General features: G+C 48.7%; 1 protein-coding gene across 1 annotated transcript in view; it reads right to left on the reverse strand.

Annotated features, from left to right (window-relative positions):
• PABPC1L (poly(A) binding protein cytoplasmic 1 like) overlaps window positions 1-15,081 on the reverse strand; it is a gene marked incomplete at its 5' end in the record, with an annotated part of 19,088 nt that extends 4,007 nt beyond the window's left edge. Inside the window, 10 exons of the mRNA XM_081149452.1 lie at window positions 188-316; window positions 867-951; window positions 1,718-1,987; window positions 5,681-5,776; window positions 6,058-6,204; window positions 8,427-8,521; window positions 8,634-8,824; window positions 10,613-10,728; window positions 12,797-12,990; window positions 14,889-15,081. Of these exons, the coding sequence (XP_081005578.1) occupies window positions 188-316; window positions 867-951; window positions 1,718-1,987; window positions 5,681-5,776; window positions 6,058-6,204; window positions 8,427-8,521; window positions 8,634-8,824; window positions 10,613-10,728; window positions 12,797-12,990; window positions 14,889-15,081 (1,516 nt within the window). The remainder of the gene's footprint in view (window positions 1-187; window positions 317-866; window positions 952-1,717; window positions 1,988-5,680; window positions 5,777-6,057; window positions 6,205-8,426; window positions 8,522-8,633; window positions 8,825-10,612; window positions 10,729-12,796; window positions 12,991-14,888) is intronic.
• Window positions 15,082-15,672: the final 591 nt, after the last annotated feature.

A 15,672-nucleotide genomic window follows, 5' to 3' on the forward strand; every position in this document is an offset into this window, starting at 1 on the left:
ACTCTGGAGCCCACACTAACTACTGTGCTACACAGCCTCTAAAGTAAGCCCTGCTCTCCATTCAAGAGGGTGAATGGCAAGGCCGCCGTGGAGGCTGGTTCGGACTCCCCGCGAGTGCCCACCCAGCACCAAGCCCCTGCCTCAGCCCCCTTGCACGTCCATTCCTCCTGGCCCTGCCTACACTCACCCACTCTTTGGGTGTGGGGCATCTGGTGTGGCACCTGGGTGGAGGCCTTCCTGACATTGCTGACGTAGGCTGGGGAGCACCGAGACATGGCCGGTGGCCAGACCTCTGAGGCAGCTGGAGAGTAGGTGGCTTGTGGTACAGAGCACATGGAGAGAGAGAGGTTGGCGGGAAGGGGATGTTAATCAGAGTGGCACACAACACCCTGACGGTCCCAAGGTGAGGGAGGGGAACCAGAACATTCACAGCAGAAGGATGAGTGAATTCACCTCGACAGACAGACCTGGAACTCCAGGGAGTGTGGGAATTAACTATTACAAACCAACTCACATCTCCCCAGAGCCCTAAGAGGCACAGGCGTCATGATCAGACACCTTCGTTCCCCCCCCAGACAGTTTCAAGTCAGGTGACCTTCGCTCTTAGAGAAGGGCCATTCATCAGCAACACAGTCAAAGGAGTTTCATTTTCCCAGCTTGGCAAGAATTTTGATGCGCTTACACATCTCATTCAGATCCACATTCAGAAGAGGAAACTGAGGCTCAGAGAGGAAGTTACCCACCCAAATTAACACCTCAGGAAGCGACAGAGCCAGGCTTGACCCCAAAGCTTGTGTTCTTTAACCACTGTTACACACTACCCCACAGGGCCCACACTCATGGGTGGAAGGGGCTGGGTCACTCACTCGAGGATCTAGGTGGCTGGGCCGTCCACCTGGGGGCAGGCTGGACAGGTGGGCCAGAGCCATAGTACGCAGCCTGGGCTGGAGGCTGTGTGGGAGAAGAAGACCAGAGAGAGGGGATTGCAGCAGGGGAAGTGAGAAACTGCATCATCTCGGGGACACCACCCCAGGTCCACTGTCCCCTCCAGGGTCCTGGTTAGTAAAGACCCACAAAGCTGGGGGGAGGCCTGCTTCCCATTTCAGGGCATCCATTATCCCTCAGTCCTTCAGGGCAAGATCTCAGGTCCAATCCTTGCCCCTATTATTGGAGCCACTAGCCCAAGGACCTGGATAAAATGGTGACACGTCCTGCAGAAACTTGTGCCAGCTTAAGCAGTTGCTAACAGGAGCAGGAATGTCCCCACCCTAGTAGCCCTTAATGGATAACATCCTTTTACTTCCTCTGGATCACATGAGCTCCTTTCCCAAACTGCGTCCCTCAGAGATGGTAGCAGGCACCCTGCAAAAATGACCACTTAAGTTTGGGGAGTGCTCCCTACTGTGCCAGTTTGGGAAAGTCAGAATGCATACTGGCATGTTAGGGTAGAACAACATATGTGGTAGAGAAGCCTAAGCTTCCTTTGTTTACTGCAATAGTTCCCAAACTAAATTTGACCAAAGAATCTTTTATAGCATAACATTCACAAATCTCTCTCCGATTGGGAGGCGCTGTGTGACAGCGACACTATCAGCCCTTTTAGAGACGGAGTTAGAACGACCCGCTGTGTCTGGCGGCAGCAGGTTGGGAACCTATTCTGCCTGTGAAGCTCTCTTCCTTCTCTGCCTGGCTGTCAGGGTTGCAGGCAGGCCCTCACCTGGGGCAGGGTGGGCAGAAAGTAGCTGGTGGGCTGCTGGAAGGAGCCCAGGAGGGGGCCACCTAGGGCCCGCATGGCAGAGAGGCGCTGCTGCATGAACTGGTTGGTCAAGATGGCCTTCCGCTCCTCTTTGCTCTGGGCCAGCGCCACGTACAGCGGCTTGGTGCCCAGGATGCACCCGTTCATCTCTGTCACGGCCTTCGTTGCCTCTTCTGGAGAGGAAAAACACACAAAGCCAAACCCTTTGCTGTGGCCACCCTCTGTCATCACCTAAAAGCAAGACAAGACAAGGGCTGCTGGGGGAGGGGAAAGAAGACTCCTGGGGCCCGTCCCCCTCCTCCCCTGGGGCCCAGCCTGGCCCTGAGCAGGCCCAGCAGAAACTTGCTCTCGGGGCTGTCCTGTCACCCCGCATCCACTGAGGCCCACCGCATGCCAGGTACTTGCCACTCCTCACTTCACTGTGACTCTCACTTTATAGGTGAGGAAAGTGGGGCTCAAGAGTGACAGGTCTGAGACCGGTCCATTTGCTAACTGAGGGCTGCTCAGGTTTCACAGACCACTCTCCAGAGTTAGGGAGAAGTGCTACATTTCAGAATATATTTCTCTGTATCAGTTTTCTTTCTGAAAAGATGTTCTTAGGCTGTGCGGGGAAGCTGGCTTAATTAAATGTATATACCGTCCTCAGAGGGGCTATAATGAAGTGAGATGATAGTCTAGGGTTAGCTAAGAACCTAAGAATAGGGCAGGTAACACTGCAGTTGAGGTCACTATGATGAAAACAATCTGCATTTCAACCACTTTCTGGGTTTTATTAAACTACTCATACAACTCTCTACTTCGTTTGTGAATTATGTACATCAAAAGGATGCTCTTAATGGGTATATTTTCCAGAGACTCCAATAAAGAGATTTGTAGGGAACATGAAAATAATTTTAATTTCTATTTTTGGTGCTTGAATATGTTAATTTTTTTAAAAATTAGAAATAAAAGTCCTTTTTACCATTAAAAGCAAAAAAGAGTGACTTGTCCACTGGTTACCCAGCCAGTGAGTCACACATCAGCCAGGACTCCACCCCAATGCACCATCTGGTAAACCCCCACTGTCTCCGCAAGGCCCCAAGCCAAGTTCTTTCAAAGTCTAGGGATGAGGTTCTTTGTCTCTTAATTAAAATAACCTTTTTATTTTGGAATATCTTTAGATTTATAAAAAAAGTCTCAAAAATAGTACAGAGTTGCTGTATATCTTTCACTGAGCTTGCCCCCAATGGTACATTTATCAAAACTACCATAGTAACATTGGCACAATACTATCAACCACAATGTTAGCTACAATGCTATTAACTAAACGGATGTTTCATTTGGATCTCACCAGTTTTACTACTAATATTCTTTTTCTCTTCCAGTATCCAATCCACATTACATTTAGGGTTCTTAATCTTTTTTAGGGTCAAGACACTGGCCCAGCTTACCTATTCCATGAGCAATAGAGCTGAGATAATTTTTTAATCTGCTCTGTTAGAGCCCATGCTCTGTTTGGTGATTTTCTACCCAATAGTACAGAGGCCTTAACCTGAGAGTTCACAGATCCACAGGAAGTCAGTGGATGGAATTAACTCAGATGGGGGAAAAAATGGCATGAGTATTTTCTTATTAGCATTTCCTTCTATTTTGAATGTGGCCAACAAAAAATATCATAGTATTAGCTGTGCTTGTGACTTTGTTGGGAAGAGAAAATATTTTCATATCACATTCATTATTGCTGATCTCAAAATATCCTTTATGTTAATGGCTATTTCACTAGATCTTATAGTTTGATGCATTAATAAAGAAGCACATACAACCCGGCCAGCGCCGCTCAGTGGTTGAGCATCGATTCCCGTTCAGGGCACATGCCCGGGTTGCAGGCTTGATCCCAGTAGGGTGCATGCAGGAGGCAGCCAGTCAAGGGCTCTCATCATTGATGTTTCTCTCTCTCTCTCTCATCCTCTCTCTGAAATCAATAAAAACATTTTTTGAAAAAAAGCAGCACATACTGCTGTCACTTTAGTACTCTGATAATTATTTCAATATAGTTGTTTTTGTAATCCTATGAATATTCCTTTATGCATTTAAAACTATTTTCAGAAGGGGTCTATAGGCTCCATCAGACAGCCAAATTTTCTTGGCACAAAAATAATGTCTTAACAAGCTAATAAGATCTTAAATAGTAAAAAAATAATAATAAAATTAGTACAACTAACACTTATGCAAAGCTTACAATGAACTTCATAGTGTTGTAAGAACTTATATACATTAACTCATTTAATTTTCATAATCACTATTTTATATGAGAAAATAAATTATATAAAGAATATAAATTATACAAAATCAATTCACAAGATAGGTGTGCCTCAACTCTAATCAATCCAGATTTTTACAATTCCTTTCATTTAAGGAGTCCTCAAGGAAGTGGGTGATCTCCTGAAATTATATGCAATGTGTGTAATCAGATCATGATTTCACTATTGTGGGCAGCTGCTCTATATGTAGGCTTTTTAGTTCTCAGGAAACCTATAAAAGCAGGGAATGTTGTTCCTATTTTACAGATGGGCAAACAGAGTCCAAAAGGCAAAGTCACTTCCTTCAGGTTATTCAGCTAGTTAATGGTACGACTGGGATTTAGACCTACTTCGGATTAACTTTAGCATCCCACCTTTCAACCACAATACTACAGCAAGTATGCATTTGCCAGAAAAGAGGGCCCACAACTTCTTATGATGTTTAATCAAATTTCCTGTTGCTTAATTTACATGTCCCAGGGCATTCTGTCACATTTTCTTCCAAAAGCTCAACTAAAATATTGTTAGAACCTTTTCCCCAAATACCAGCATCTCTGAAGGACATTTAGTTAGATTTAACAGGCAAAAGAACTTCTAGACCACTTCCTAAGAACACAGCCATCACAACTCATGTGCAGGTCCTAGTCTCATTACCCACACCTCTCTCTTTGGAAAGTTCCTCATTCCCACCTGCAGCTTCCTACCTCTTCACAGCCAAGTCAAACCCCACTGCCACTGCCACTTCTTACAGAAAGCCCTCCTGCCTGTTTCACTGAGCTGCCACAGCTCCGTCTCCCATACTTCACCCCCCACCTAGCACATGCCTTATAATAGATTTGAGTTAGTGATGCATCTGATTTCCCCACTAGACTATAAGTTACTCAAGGACAAGGATTTGTGCCTGTATGCTTCCCACAGGGCCTGGTAAAACAGCAAGTGTTTAAGTATGGAATGAACGAACACTGGGCCACCTTAAAATCATCTGGGGAGCTTTTAAAAAAAAAAGCCCCATCCCTAACCCTTAGAGGTCTACATGCAACTTCTCTGACTCAGGTGTTTGTATTTAGGAGCTCCCTAGGGGATTTTAATGAGAAGTCAGGGCTGAGAACCATCCAGCAAGCCCAACTCCCTCATCTTATAGATGAGGCTCAGAAGACATTTGCTCAAGTCACAGAGCTACTGAATAGACCAACCAATCGTCACACCTCAGGTGCTAAGAGGGCTTAATAAATGGGGAAGAATAAATGAAGAATGATATAGCCCAGCCCTCTCATTTTTAAGATGAAGAAACTGAGGCCCAGAAGGGGTATGTCACCAGCCAAGGCTAGACAACAAAAGTCAATGGAAATGCTAAGACAAGAATTTTTGGAATCTGGCATACAGTAGGCACTCAATAAATGCTTACTGAATTAACCAAGGTTACAGTGAGCCTCAGTAAGACCAGCTGTGTGACTGGAACTGGATTTCTACCCTCTTCTTCTCCAACCCAGACAAGCTCCAATGGGGTCAGACATAGCCCCCAAATCCAAAAGGTGTAGCTCAACACCAACTCCCTGGAAGCTGTGGGAGGAAGGAGGGGTGTGTGGGCAGTGAGAGGGTGGGAGGGGGAGGCTATCTGCCCACTGTAGGCACCCACAGCCCTCACCTTGGCACTGGTGATCACTCCGTAGGGAGAGAACTCTTTCCTCAGTTTCTCATTGTCAATGGAGTCATCCAGGTTCTTCACATACAGGTTCACGCCCTGGAAGGAAAGGCCACTGCTCGATATACCTTCCCCTCCAAGCTCCCAACAGACTTGTGGGGTGGGGCTGTCATGGGCAGTGGAAGCCCCGGTCACCAAGCCTCCTGTTCCCAGCCTCGCACAGCACAGCACCCATGCACCCCCACAGTCACTCAGCATGCCCATTGCCTGGAAGCTGGAGCCCCCACAACCCCAAAGCCATGGTCCCAGACGTGGGACTGCGAGAGGAAGGAGTCACATTCAGGGCCCTCCACGCACAGAAGCAGCCAGGTGACCCTCACCTGGTAATGGTTCAGCCGGTCCTGCTTCACCTGCTTCACCTGCTGGAACCTTCGCTTTAGCTCATTGTGCCGCTCGGCCCGCTTCTGGGCCCGGCCCACGTAGAGCAGCCGCCCCCTCACCTCCTTCCCATTCATGTCCATCACGGCCTGCAGGGAAGGCCAGTGTGCTTGGCAGCCGCCCCCCCCCCCCCCGGGGCCCAGGCCTTAGCTGTGGCCCCCAGCGCCACCTCCCGGCCTGTTAGCTGAGAATAATTAGTGCCAGGATAAAGGTCATCCACTTTTTAAAAACATGGGACAAAATTTCAGAGTAAACTGCAGATTTTTTAAAAACTTGCTTCTGACTCTTTTAAAAAGGGAAATGGAAATCTGCAGTTTCCCATATTTGATGATCAGTTTCTAACGACACACTGATTTTTTAACAAAGCGGCAAGTGTAATTCTTTCAAAATGGCACGACAGCATAATAAATATCCTTTACTTCATGTTGGATGTCACAGCACAAAGAATCCTCAGGCTAATTATGAGAACTTTCATTCTAGAAACACTGGTGTCTCAACCCTTGTTGATTTCGCTTTTCTTCAGTTAACTGGCCTAAGCCTGCCAGACCCTAACTTGTGGCTTTGATTACACAAAATCCTACATCTTCTGTGAAATGTGCAGCTTCTCTCTGCGATCCATTTATACAGAACTGAATTTGTATCAACTTATCTGCAAAAACCAGCAAAAGGCAGACCTATGTGTGTACCGACTCAATAGTTAGGATTAGGTAACGGTGCTAGTGAAGAGAAATGTCGAAGGGAACGGACTTTTTCAGTGGTCACTTCATTAGTAAATACTTTCACATAATGATGACTTTTGCTTTCCTGCCTAAATATGCAAACAGATGTAAATATACCTTATGGACCCAGGAATTGCCTGTTCTACAGTAGTCTTAAAAGTCATTACCAAAGTCTCTAAGACCTTGGAGTTAATGGACCCCTGCAGCTTCATTCATCTACTCCCACTTGTACAACCTTTTACAGTGGGAGAAACCAAAACCTAGAGAGAGGGTGGGATTGTCCAAGGACACACAAGAAGTTACCTTTCAAAGGAGACATTTACTTAAGAACAAAACTTCAGAGTCAGAAAGAGTTGGTTCGAATCCCAGTGATCACTCTTACTAAACCCAGAGAACCTAATAACAGAAGAGCCCACATTAGTGAGGGGAGAGTTGAGAATGTATGCAAAGCCCCTAGCACAGTGCCTGGCCTGTGCTAAGTCAGAAGAGGCTGCTGTTGAGGTGGCACCAGGTTCCAGGTCTCCAGACAGAATCCACCAGGAGCTGAGCTCTTCCATGTCCAGTGATCTTAAATGGGCAGCAGCCATGGAGAGAGCTTTGTGGTCAGAGGCCAAATATAACGTTGTTATTCCAGTTTTGTCATTGTGCGACCTTGTACCATTCATTTGCTCAGCAAATATGTATCTGGTACCTACTGGCAGGTACAATACTAGAGATTTAATGGTGAAGCGAGACCCAGCCCCTACCCTCAGTTCTGTTCATGGAGATCTGTGCTAATGGCGGAGAGAGACAGAAGGTATCACAAGTAAGTGAAGTCAGGAAGAGGCAGCTTCCTGAAGGAGGGAAAGAATAAGCTGGGACGCAAAGGACAGGCACTAAACAGCCTAAAGCTATGCTGTCCAATATGGTAGTCACTAGCCACATGCGGCTACTAAGCACTTGAGACATGGCTCGTCTGAATTGTGCTGTAGGTACCAGATTTCAAAGAATTAAGTGCAAAAAAAGGAAATGTAAAAATCTCAAATTTTGTATTAAATACTCATTGAAGTGGTGATAATTTGAATGTTACATTGAATAAAATACATTATTACAATCAATTTCATAGCTTCTTTTTTTACCATTTTTAATGTGGCTACTGGAAATTTTATTTTTTTATCTACTGGAAAATTTTAAATTGCACGTGTGTCTCACATTACATTTTTATTGAACAGCATTGATCTAAAGAGTAGGAAAAGGGAAGTGCTAGAAACAGCATTTGCAAAGGCCTGGAAGCTAGAAAAAGCATGGCACTTCCCCTCCCTGGCCTCAATTCAAGAAGAGGGCAGTGGCTATTTCGAAGGCCCCTTCTGGCTCCTGTGTGGCAGGAGTCTATGAAAATACACCAGCTCATGGCTGGGAAGCTCCCGAAAGAGGGTGAAGCCTTCTGCCTTCTGCACAGGCAGCAAGGGCCCTGGCTCATGTCACCGGGGCTGAGGAGGGACTTCCTTTCCTTCCACGGACAGCTGGAGCCCTCTGCTCCTGATCTCCCATCTTCCTAGCCCTGGCTCAGCACCTCCTCCATGAAACAGGACCAGGGGGAGGCAGGATCCTACCTTCTGGGCTTCCTCATGCTTTTCAAAGTTGACAAAGCCAAAGCCTCGGGAGTGGCCGCTGTCATCCCTCATCACCTTCACACTCAGCATCTTCCCTGGGAAGGACCAACCTGGCTCAAAGGGGAGTCTGGGAAGCCCTAAGGTGTTCCCCCTTTCCTCCCACAAGTCCTCAGGAAGCTCCAGGAAGACCCCTCCTCTCAGCCTGACTAGGGAGCAGAAGAGAAAGTGACCCCAAACCCCCTTGGGAAACATACTCACCAAACTGAGCAAAGAGCTCCTCCAGGCCCTGCTCGTCCACGTCCACTTGGAGGTTCTTCACATAGATGTTGGTGAACTCCACGGCCCGAGCGCCCAGCTCAGCCTCCCGCTCCTGTCGGGACTTGAAGTGGCTAACGAAGCTGTGGACACACCGACAGGGTCGGCAGCTGCCAGCCACCAGCCGCCAGCCGCACCCATCTCGGTCCCAGCCCATCCAGCAACCCTGGGTCATTGGGAGCCAGCTGCTACCAGCCTCTGGCCTCGGATTCCCTCGCCAGGACACTGGGCAGGGCAATACTGCTGAGACGGAATCTATCCAAGGCCCGACCTCCTTCTGCAGCAAAGATTCTCTGTTCCAGCGTAAGGTTAAGAGGACTTAGTTCTTGTGGCAAATGCACAGGGAAGTCCTACCAGACATCAGGCAGCTGAGTGCACAGGAGATAAGAGCATGAGCTTGGGAGCCACGCTTGAATCTCAGTCTGCAGCTGCCTAGCTGTGGGACCCTGCGCAAGTTCCTTAATCTCTCCGAGTCTCGGTGTTCATTCCTGATCACCCTCACGCCACAGGGATTTGCTCATTCATTTACCATGTACTGGGTACACTGGGGAAACTGCAGTGGGAGAACCAGACACAATCCATGCTGGTGTTGTTATGGGGGGACTTAAGTCATTTAAATACATTAACTTTAAAAACTGTAATCTCCAAGTTCATGTCAACACATCTAGTAAAGTGTTGTAGATTAAGAAAACAAACAACCACCACCCTGGCCAGTGTGGCTCAGTTGGTTGAGCATTGTCCCATGCACCAAGAGGTCACGGGTTCAATTCCCGGTCAGGGCACATCCCCGGGTTTCAGGCTCGATCCCCAGTAGGGGGCATGCAGCAGGCAGCCGATCAATGTTTATCTCTCTCTCCCTTACTCTCTCAAAATCAATAAAAACATATTCTTTAAGAAAAAGAAAAACCAGCCCAGCCGGGCATGGCTCAGCGGTTGAGCATCAACCTGGGATCCAGGCGATTGGGGTTCGATTCCCGGTCAGGGCACATGCCCGGGTTGCGGGCTCGATCAATGACTCTCTCATCATTGATGTTTCTATTTCTCTCTCTCCCTCTCCTTTCCTATCTCTTAAATCAATAAAGATTTAAAAAAGAAAAAAAGAAAAACCAAAAACCAAGCATAAGAAAATTTGATAGTATCTATAGCATGTTTAGCACAAACAAGTTTTAGCTGGCACTAAAAATTGGAGAAAACTGAGTGGCAAAGGTAAAGTTGGATAAATGGTAGCCAACAAAGATAACGTTCTTCTGGGAAAAGCCCACCATTGTTCAGTTTTGTTGACGAGAGCCTCCCCTGGGAAACCCTGGACAGAATGATTCTCAGCGCATCTCCACCAGTCCAGTGTTGGGCATGGGGCTGAGCCATCAGATGGGCAGAAGAAAAACTGGGGGAGGGGCACTACCAGAGCAGATTCTCTCCAGCACCTGCATCTCAATTTTACCATCTGTGAAGTGGGGATGATGCCAAACTGAAATGTATGAAGATGGCGAGCTAAGCACATGCCTACTTTCCCTCCCTTCCAAAGATCCCATGAAAGAACACAAAAGGCTTAAGAAAAAAATTCACAGGCATGCTGAGAAGGCCGAGTCACTGATGATGTGGCCATTAGCTGTTCCTGCTAGAACTTCAGAATCATCACTTTACTATTCAGAACAATCCTCTAAGCATAACAGCAGTCCCATTTGTACTTAAGGAAAGCGAGTCCCTGAGAGATTAAGCCACTCTTCTGAGGTCACACTGCCAGGAAGAATACTGGCTGCTGCTCAGTGCCTGGTGCCCATTAGATGGGGGAGGGTAGCATGGGTCTCCAGCTGGTGATGCCATGATTCTGTCCCTTCAGCTCTGGCCCACCCCCAAGCCCTGCCACTCACACTTTGCGGTCATTCAGCAGCATCCCATTCATGGTGCTGATGGCCTGCTGTGCAGCCTCACGGGTCTCAAAATGGACAAAGCCAAAGCCTCGGGAGCCGTGATCGTCACACACCACCTGGGCCACAGAGAAAAAGGTCAAGGGACAAGGAGACATCCAAAACAGGGTTCAGGTAGAACAGAATGGCAAGAAGATAACTAATATCTGAGTACTCGCTCTGTGACTGCGACAGACAATCCTGTCACACAACAGCTCCACTTCAGAGATGGGAAACTAAAGCTCAGAGAGGTTGATCCACTTGCTAAGGTCACACAGTAAGGAGGGATAGAGTCCTCAGATTGAACATAGGTCTTCTATACCACAGACAAGTTTTTAATTATCTTCCTAAGGCGATGGGCAAGAACGTTGGTTTCAAACCCCTATTCCCACATCCTTGTTTCTAACAGCAAATTAGAAACAACCTGAATATCTGCCAAGAGGAGACTGGTCAAGTAAGTCACAGTACATTTGTACTGGTTGACTCTATGAGTGCAGCTGAAGAGAACATGGTAGATTATATGGCTGACACTGAATGATGTCGAGGGTATATCATTAAACGGAAAAAAAAAAATCAAGCCCAGTTGGGTTAAAGTGGGCATATACGCATGGGAAAATTTTAAACAGAAACACACAAAACTGTTAACAATGATTATTTTGGGGACTAGGGTTGAAAGGGATGGAGTCTTCTTTTCTACTTCATTCCTTTCCACATTGTTTAAACTTCACCAATTCATGTACTGTCTCAACAACAACCTTGTTTTAATCTTGTAAAAGGCCCACAAACATCCTACCCCCATTTTGTAAGCCTCCTGACTCAAATGAGAAGAACAGAGCTTGATCATGGGAAAAATTTTCAGGTCACGTAGTTCCCATCCCTCTGGCTGAATGTGCACGAAGACCACTATCGCCCATTTCAAGGTGTCCCTGGCTCCACCCACTCCTGCAGCCAGTGCCCCAGCTCAGCTAAGTGTCATTTTTCTGCCTAGATGACTACCCCAGCCTCCCAACCCAGCTTCCATGCTGACCACTGGGATGCTTTCTCTAAAATGGAACTTTGACTGTGTCCCATTGGGACCTCATCTCCAATAGCTCCTACTGTCCACAGAACTAGATCTACTTGGCATTTGAGGCTCTTCAATTGGCCCTGCACTAGTATCGTTTCCAAATCTAAGTCCAACACACCCTCCTCCACTCTCCAGCCCCGAATAGGGTCCCCCCCACTTTCAACTCAAGCCCAGCTTTCCCATTCAGATTCAATCATGTTGAATGGGTCTCTGCCTTGGGGCAAGCACCTGCTAAGACATCACATACTTATCTCGTTATAGTTGCCTTAAGAACTCATTCAGGCAATTCTTAACCTCTAAGCCCCAGCTGACTGACTGGGGAAAACAGGACTAAATATTTATTGAGCACCTACTATGTGCTGCATGTAATTCTAGGTACTGGGATCCAAAGGTGAATAAAAACAAGATCACTCTATTATAAGAGAAATCTTAAAAACAAGGTGTTGCCATTGATTGCCATGATGGCCTCAATTAACGACCTTCCTATATCCATGGCCTTTGTCCTATAATTTCTATTATCCTCTCACCCTGAATTGGGGCTGGTTTTGTGACTTGCTTTGGCAAATAAAATGCAGCGGGAGTGACTGTGTGCCAGTTCCGAGCTTAGATTTCAAGAGGCCTGGTGAGCTTCCACTGTCTCCAGGGGCCCTGCCATTGCCACGAGGATAGCCTGGGCTAGCCTTCTGGAGAATGAAAGACCATAGGGAGAAAAGCTGAGATGTTCCAGCTGACAGCCAACCACTACCTAGAAGCAGAGCCATCCAGCTCTCTGTGGGCACATGAAGGAGCCCAGCCGAGACCAGAAGACCTGTCCAGCTGAACTCAGCCCAAATCACCAGCTGTAAAATTGTAAGCTAAGGAATGGTTGTTGATAGTACTCTTGACACAGCAAGACCAGATTGAAACACAGGTGGCCTCTGATAGGTCTATGAAGATGAAACTGAAAGAACTACCACCATTCAGGTGCTTGCTGAACCTGGAGCTTAACTGAAAAGACCTTATATACTGTAAAATGAGGTGCTGCTTGGAATCCCTCTACCGCACAGGTACTTGACCCAGACCCTCTCAAGAAGCACACCCACCTTGCAAGACAGGATGTTCCCAAAGGTGGAGAAGGTGTCATATAAGGCCTTGTTGTCAATGGACTCTTCCAGGTTCTTGATGAAGATGTTGCCCACACCCGACTTGCGAAGTCCTGGGTCTCGCTGGGACCACATGATGCGAATGGGCTGGCCTTTGATAACCTCAAAGTTCATTGTGTCTAGTGCCCGCTCCGCTGGACAGGAGAGAAAGGAGCAAGTTAAGGGGACTCCCTGAGCCCTCAGATGCTTAATTGGGAGCACCCTTCCAAAAAAACCCAACAAAAAAGAAAAGAGCCAGTCTCTGAGTCTCACTGGAGAGAAGAGCCTGAAGGCTCAGGAGGAATAAGAATTAAAGTGTATGTCACTCCTTCCACATTTTAGGATTTCATTCAACTCCTCACTGTAGCCATATGATCATGGATTCCTACCCCCATCTTACAGAAGGGAAAACTGAAGCTCAGAAATGGGAAAGATCAGGGGCAGAGCCAGGTTTACTGTGGTCTCTAAAGCACACCGAGTAGATAAAAATGTAAAGGAGGACCCCTCTGACAAACGGTGGCAGCAGTTTAAGGAAATTAAAGCTCAGAGGTGCTGAGCAGCAGAGATGAGATTCGATCCCAAGTAGTAGGGTTTTGGGGGAGGTGACCATCACCTCTTTGAGCGGGTCTCTTCTTGTAAAGTAGGGATGACACTGACCACCCTTCCACACCTAACAAGAGGTGATAATACCACCCACCTCCAGTTGGTTGGACAGGCTGAAAAATTAAATAAGGTATGTGAGGTGCCTTGTCCTTTGCACCTGCCACAAAACAGGTGGTTGGCAAATGGTAGTGTCAGAAAACAGCAGCCTGTGCCCTTCCTCCTGTGACCGCTACAGCCTGTCCCCTGCCCAGTTAATGTGCTGTCCCCTGATTCAAGGATTCCTCTACTTTCAGAGGCATGGACAGGAACTGTGCAGAACTCAGCAGAGCACATTTCAACAAGTCTGGTTTTTCCATCTAGTCCTGCCAATGAACACCCAGGGACAGAACCCCTTCTCTCCCATCTATGAAGTCTGGCCAAAAGGTCAGGTCATGGAGGAAGATGGAAATGGCAGTGGGTGGGGAAAGCGAACCAAGGGGGAAGTCCCCCTGGAATCCAGCTCAGTTACCGGCTGGGAAACAGGCTGCACCACCCCAGCAAACCCCCAGCTCAGGCAACCTTCCCATCCACCTAGGAGATGTGGAGTAAGGGCGCCCTCTTTTGGACTTGGCCACGCAGGCTTTTGGTTGTTTCTGGAATCTTACACCTGAACCCTACAGTCACTATTACTCTTCTTAGGTTACCACTTATTGAGCCCTTACAATATACTGGAGATACTTCATGGACGCAGTTCTCCTTCAGGGCTACTGAGGAATAAGCCTTAGCCCCCACCCATTTCTCTCTTGCTCAAGCTCCCACCCTAGTGGCAGAGCTCGAGCAAAACTTGATGCTCTTAAACGCTCCTCTCTCAACAGAAGTGTGAGCATATCCATTTGGCAAGCGCTAATCAATCCCATCGGCTCTGAGAAACGGGTTGTGGAGCCTAAAGGGGAGGTGGCTTTTCAGGGCTCGCCAAGGGGGAGGCGCCTGGTGCAGACCTCATGTTAGCAGCCGGGAGAGGCCCGAGCCTCAGGCCCAGCTCTCCTGGCTTCCCCACTTATTACCTGCGTCACCTCCCACATCGTCCTCACCAGGTGCCTTAAATTTTCTCCTCCCAACCACTCTATCAAGCAGGTCCGATCCCCATTTTTCAGACAGGCAACTGAAGCTCAGAATGCTTGAGTAATTTGTTCAAAGTCACACAGCTGCTGGCTTCTAATCCTAGGTCAGCACGGCCCCAAACCCTTGGCTGTTTCCACTCAGCCTTACTATGTCCCCTCTGCGAAATGGAGCACCAGGCGCGCACACAGTAGGCGCACACTAATTGCCAGTTCCTACGTCAGGGGCCTCTCTGGCCTCAGTTTCCCTGGCTGCAAAACTGAAGATGCAGGAGCAGAGACGCAAGAGCGGGGGGGGGGGGGGGGGGGGCGCGGGCCCGCGTGCGTCGGTGCGCGCCCCCGCCCGGGCTCACCGTCGGCCGGCTGCTGGAAGTTGATGTAGGCGTAGCCCAGAGAGCGGCGGGTGGCCACGTCGCGGCACACGCGGATGGACAGGATGGGCCCGGCAGGCGAGAACTTCTCGTAGAGCATGGCCTCGGTCACGTCGGGGTGCAGGTCGCCCACGTAGAGCGAGGCAAGCGGGAAGCCCGGGCCGCTGGCGTTCATGGTGGGCCGCGGGGGAAACAAGGAGTCGGCCAACGAGGCCCCGCACCCGACGCCCGCGTGGATCTCCCGCGCGGGAACCTCGGCGGCGGCGGGCGCGCGGGAGGGACAGGACTCTGGCTCCGGGGCTGGCCACCCCTCCCTTTACCATCCCCGGCGCCCCGCGCGCCAATCGCATACGCTCGGGCCCCTCCCCTCTTAGCCCCCCACCTGGGACCCCGCTGCTTTCTAGAAGCCTCAGGTGGGCGTCACCTCCGGCCCCGCCTCCGGAGGCGGGAGAGCCTTCACCTGGCCTGGGTTGGAGCGGCGGAGCCGCAGTGGAGCTGAACCCTCTGGGAGGGCCTGAGGCCTGGGTTCTGATCCCCAGTGATTGCCTTTCTGGGCCTGCTTGCCTTCTCCGTCAACTCCCTCTTCGAAAGGATTAAAGGTGACCGTACATTGTTAGCCTTCCGAGAGCACTCGGAGGCGGATGCCTGGCTAGTTTCAAAGGGGTGTACCTGGCCTGCGGAAAGGAGTCTTTTTCTCAAGACAGCCCAGATCTAGTCCCACCCTTCTGGCTTTGTGACTTGGGACTGAAGGCTCCATGTGGGAGTT

Source organism: Miniopterus schreibersii (assembly GCF_964146895.1).
Source record: "Miniopterus schreibersii genome assembly, chromosome: 10".
NCBI lineage: Eukaryota > Metazoa > Chordata > Mammalia > Chiroptera > Miniopteridae > Miniopterus > Miniopterus schreibersii.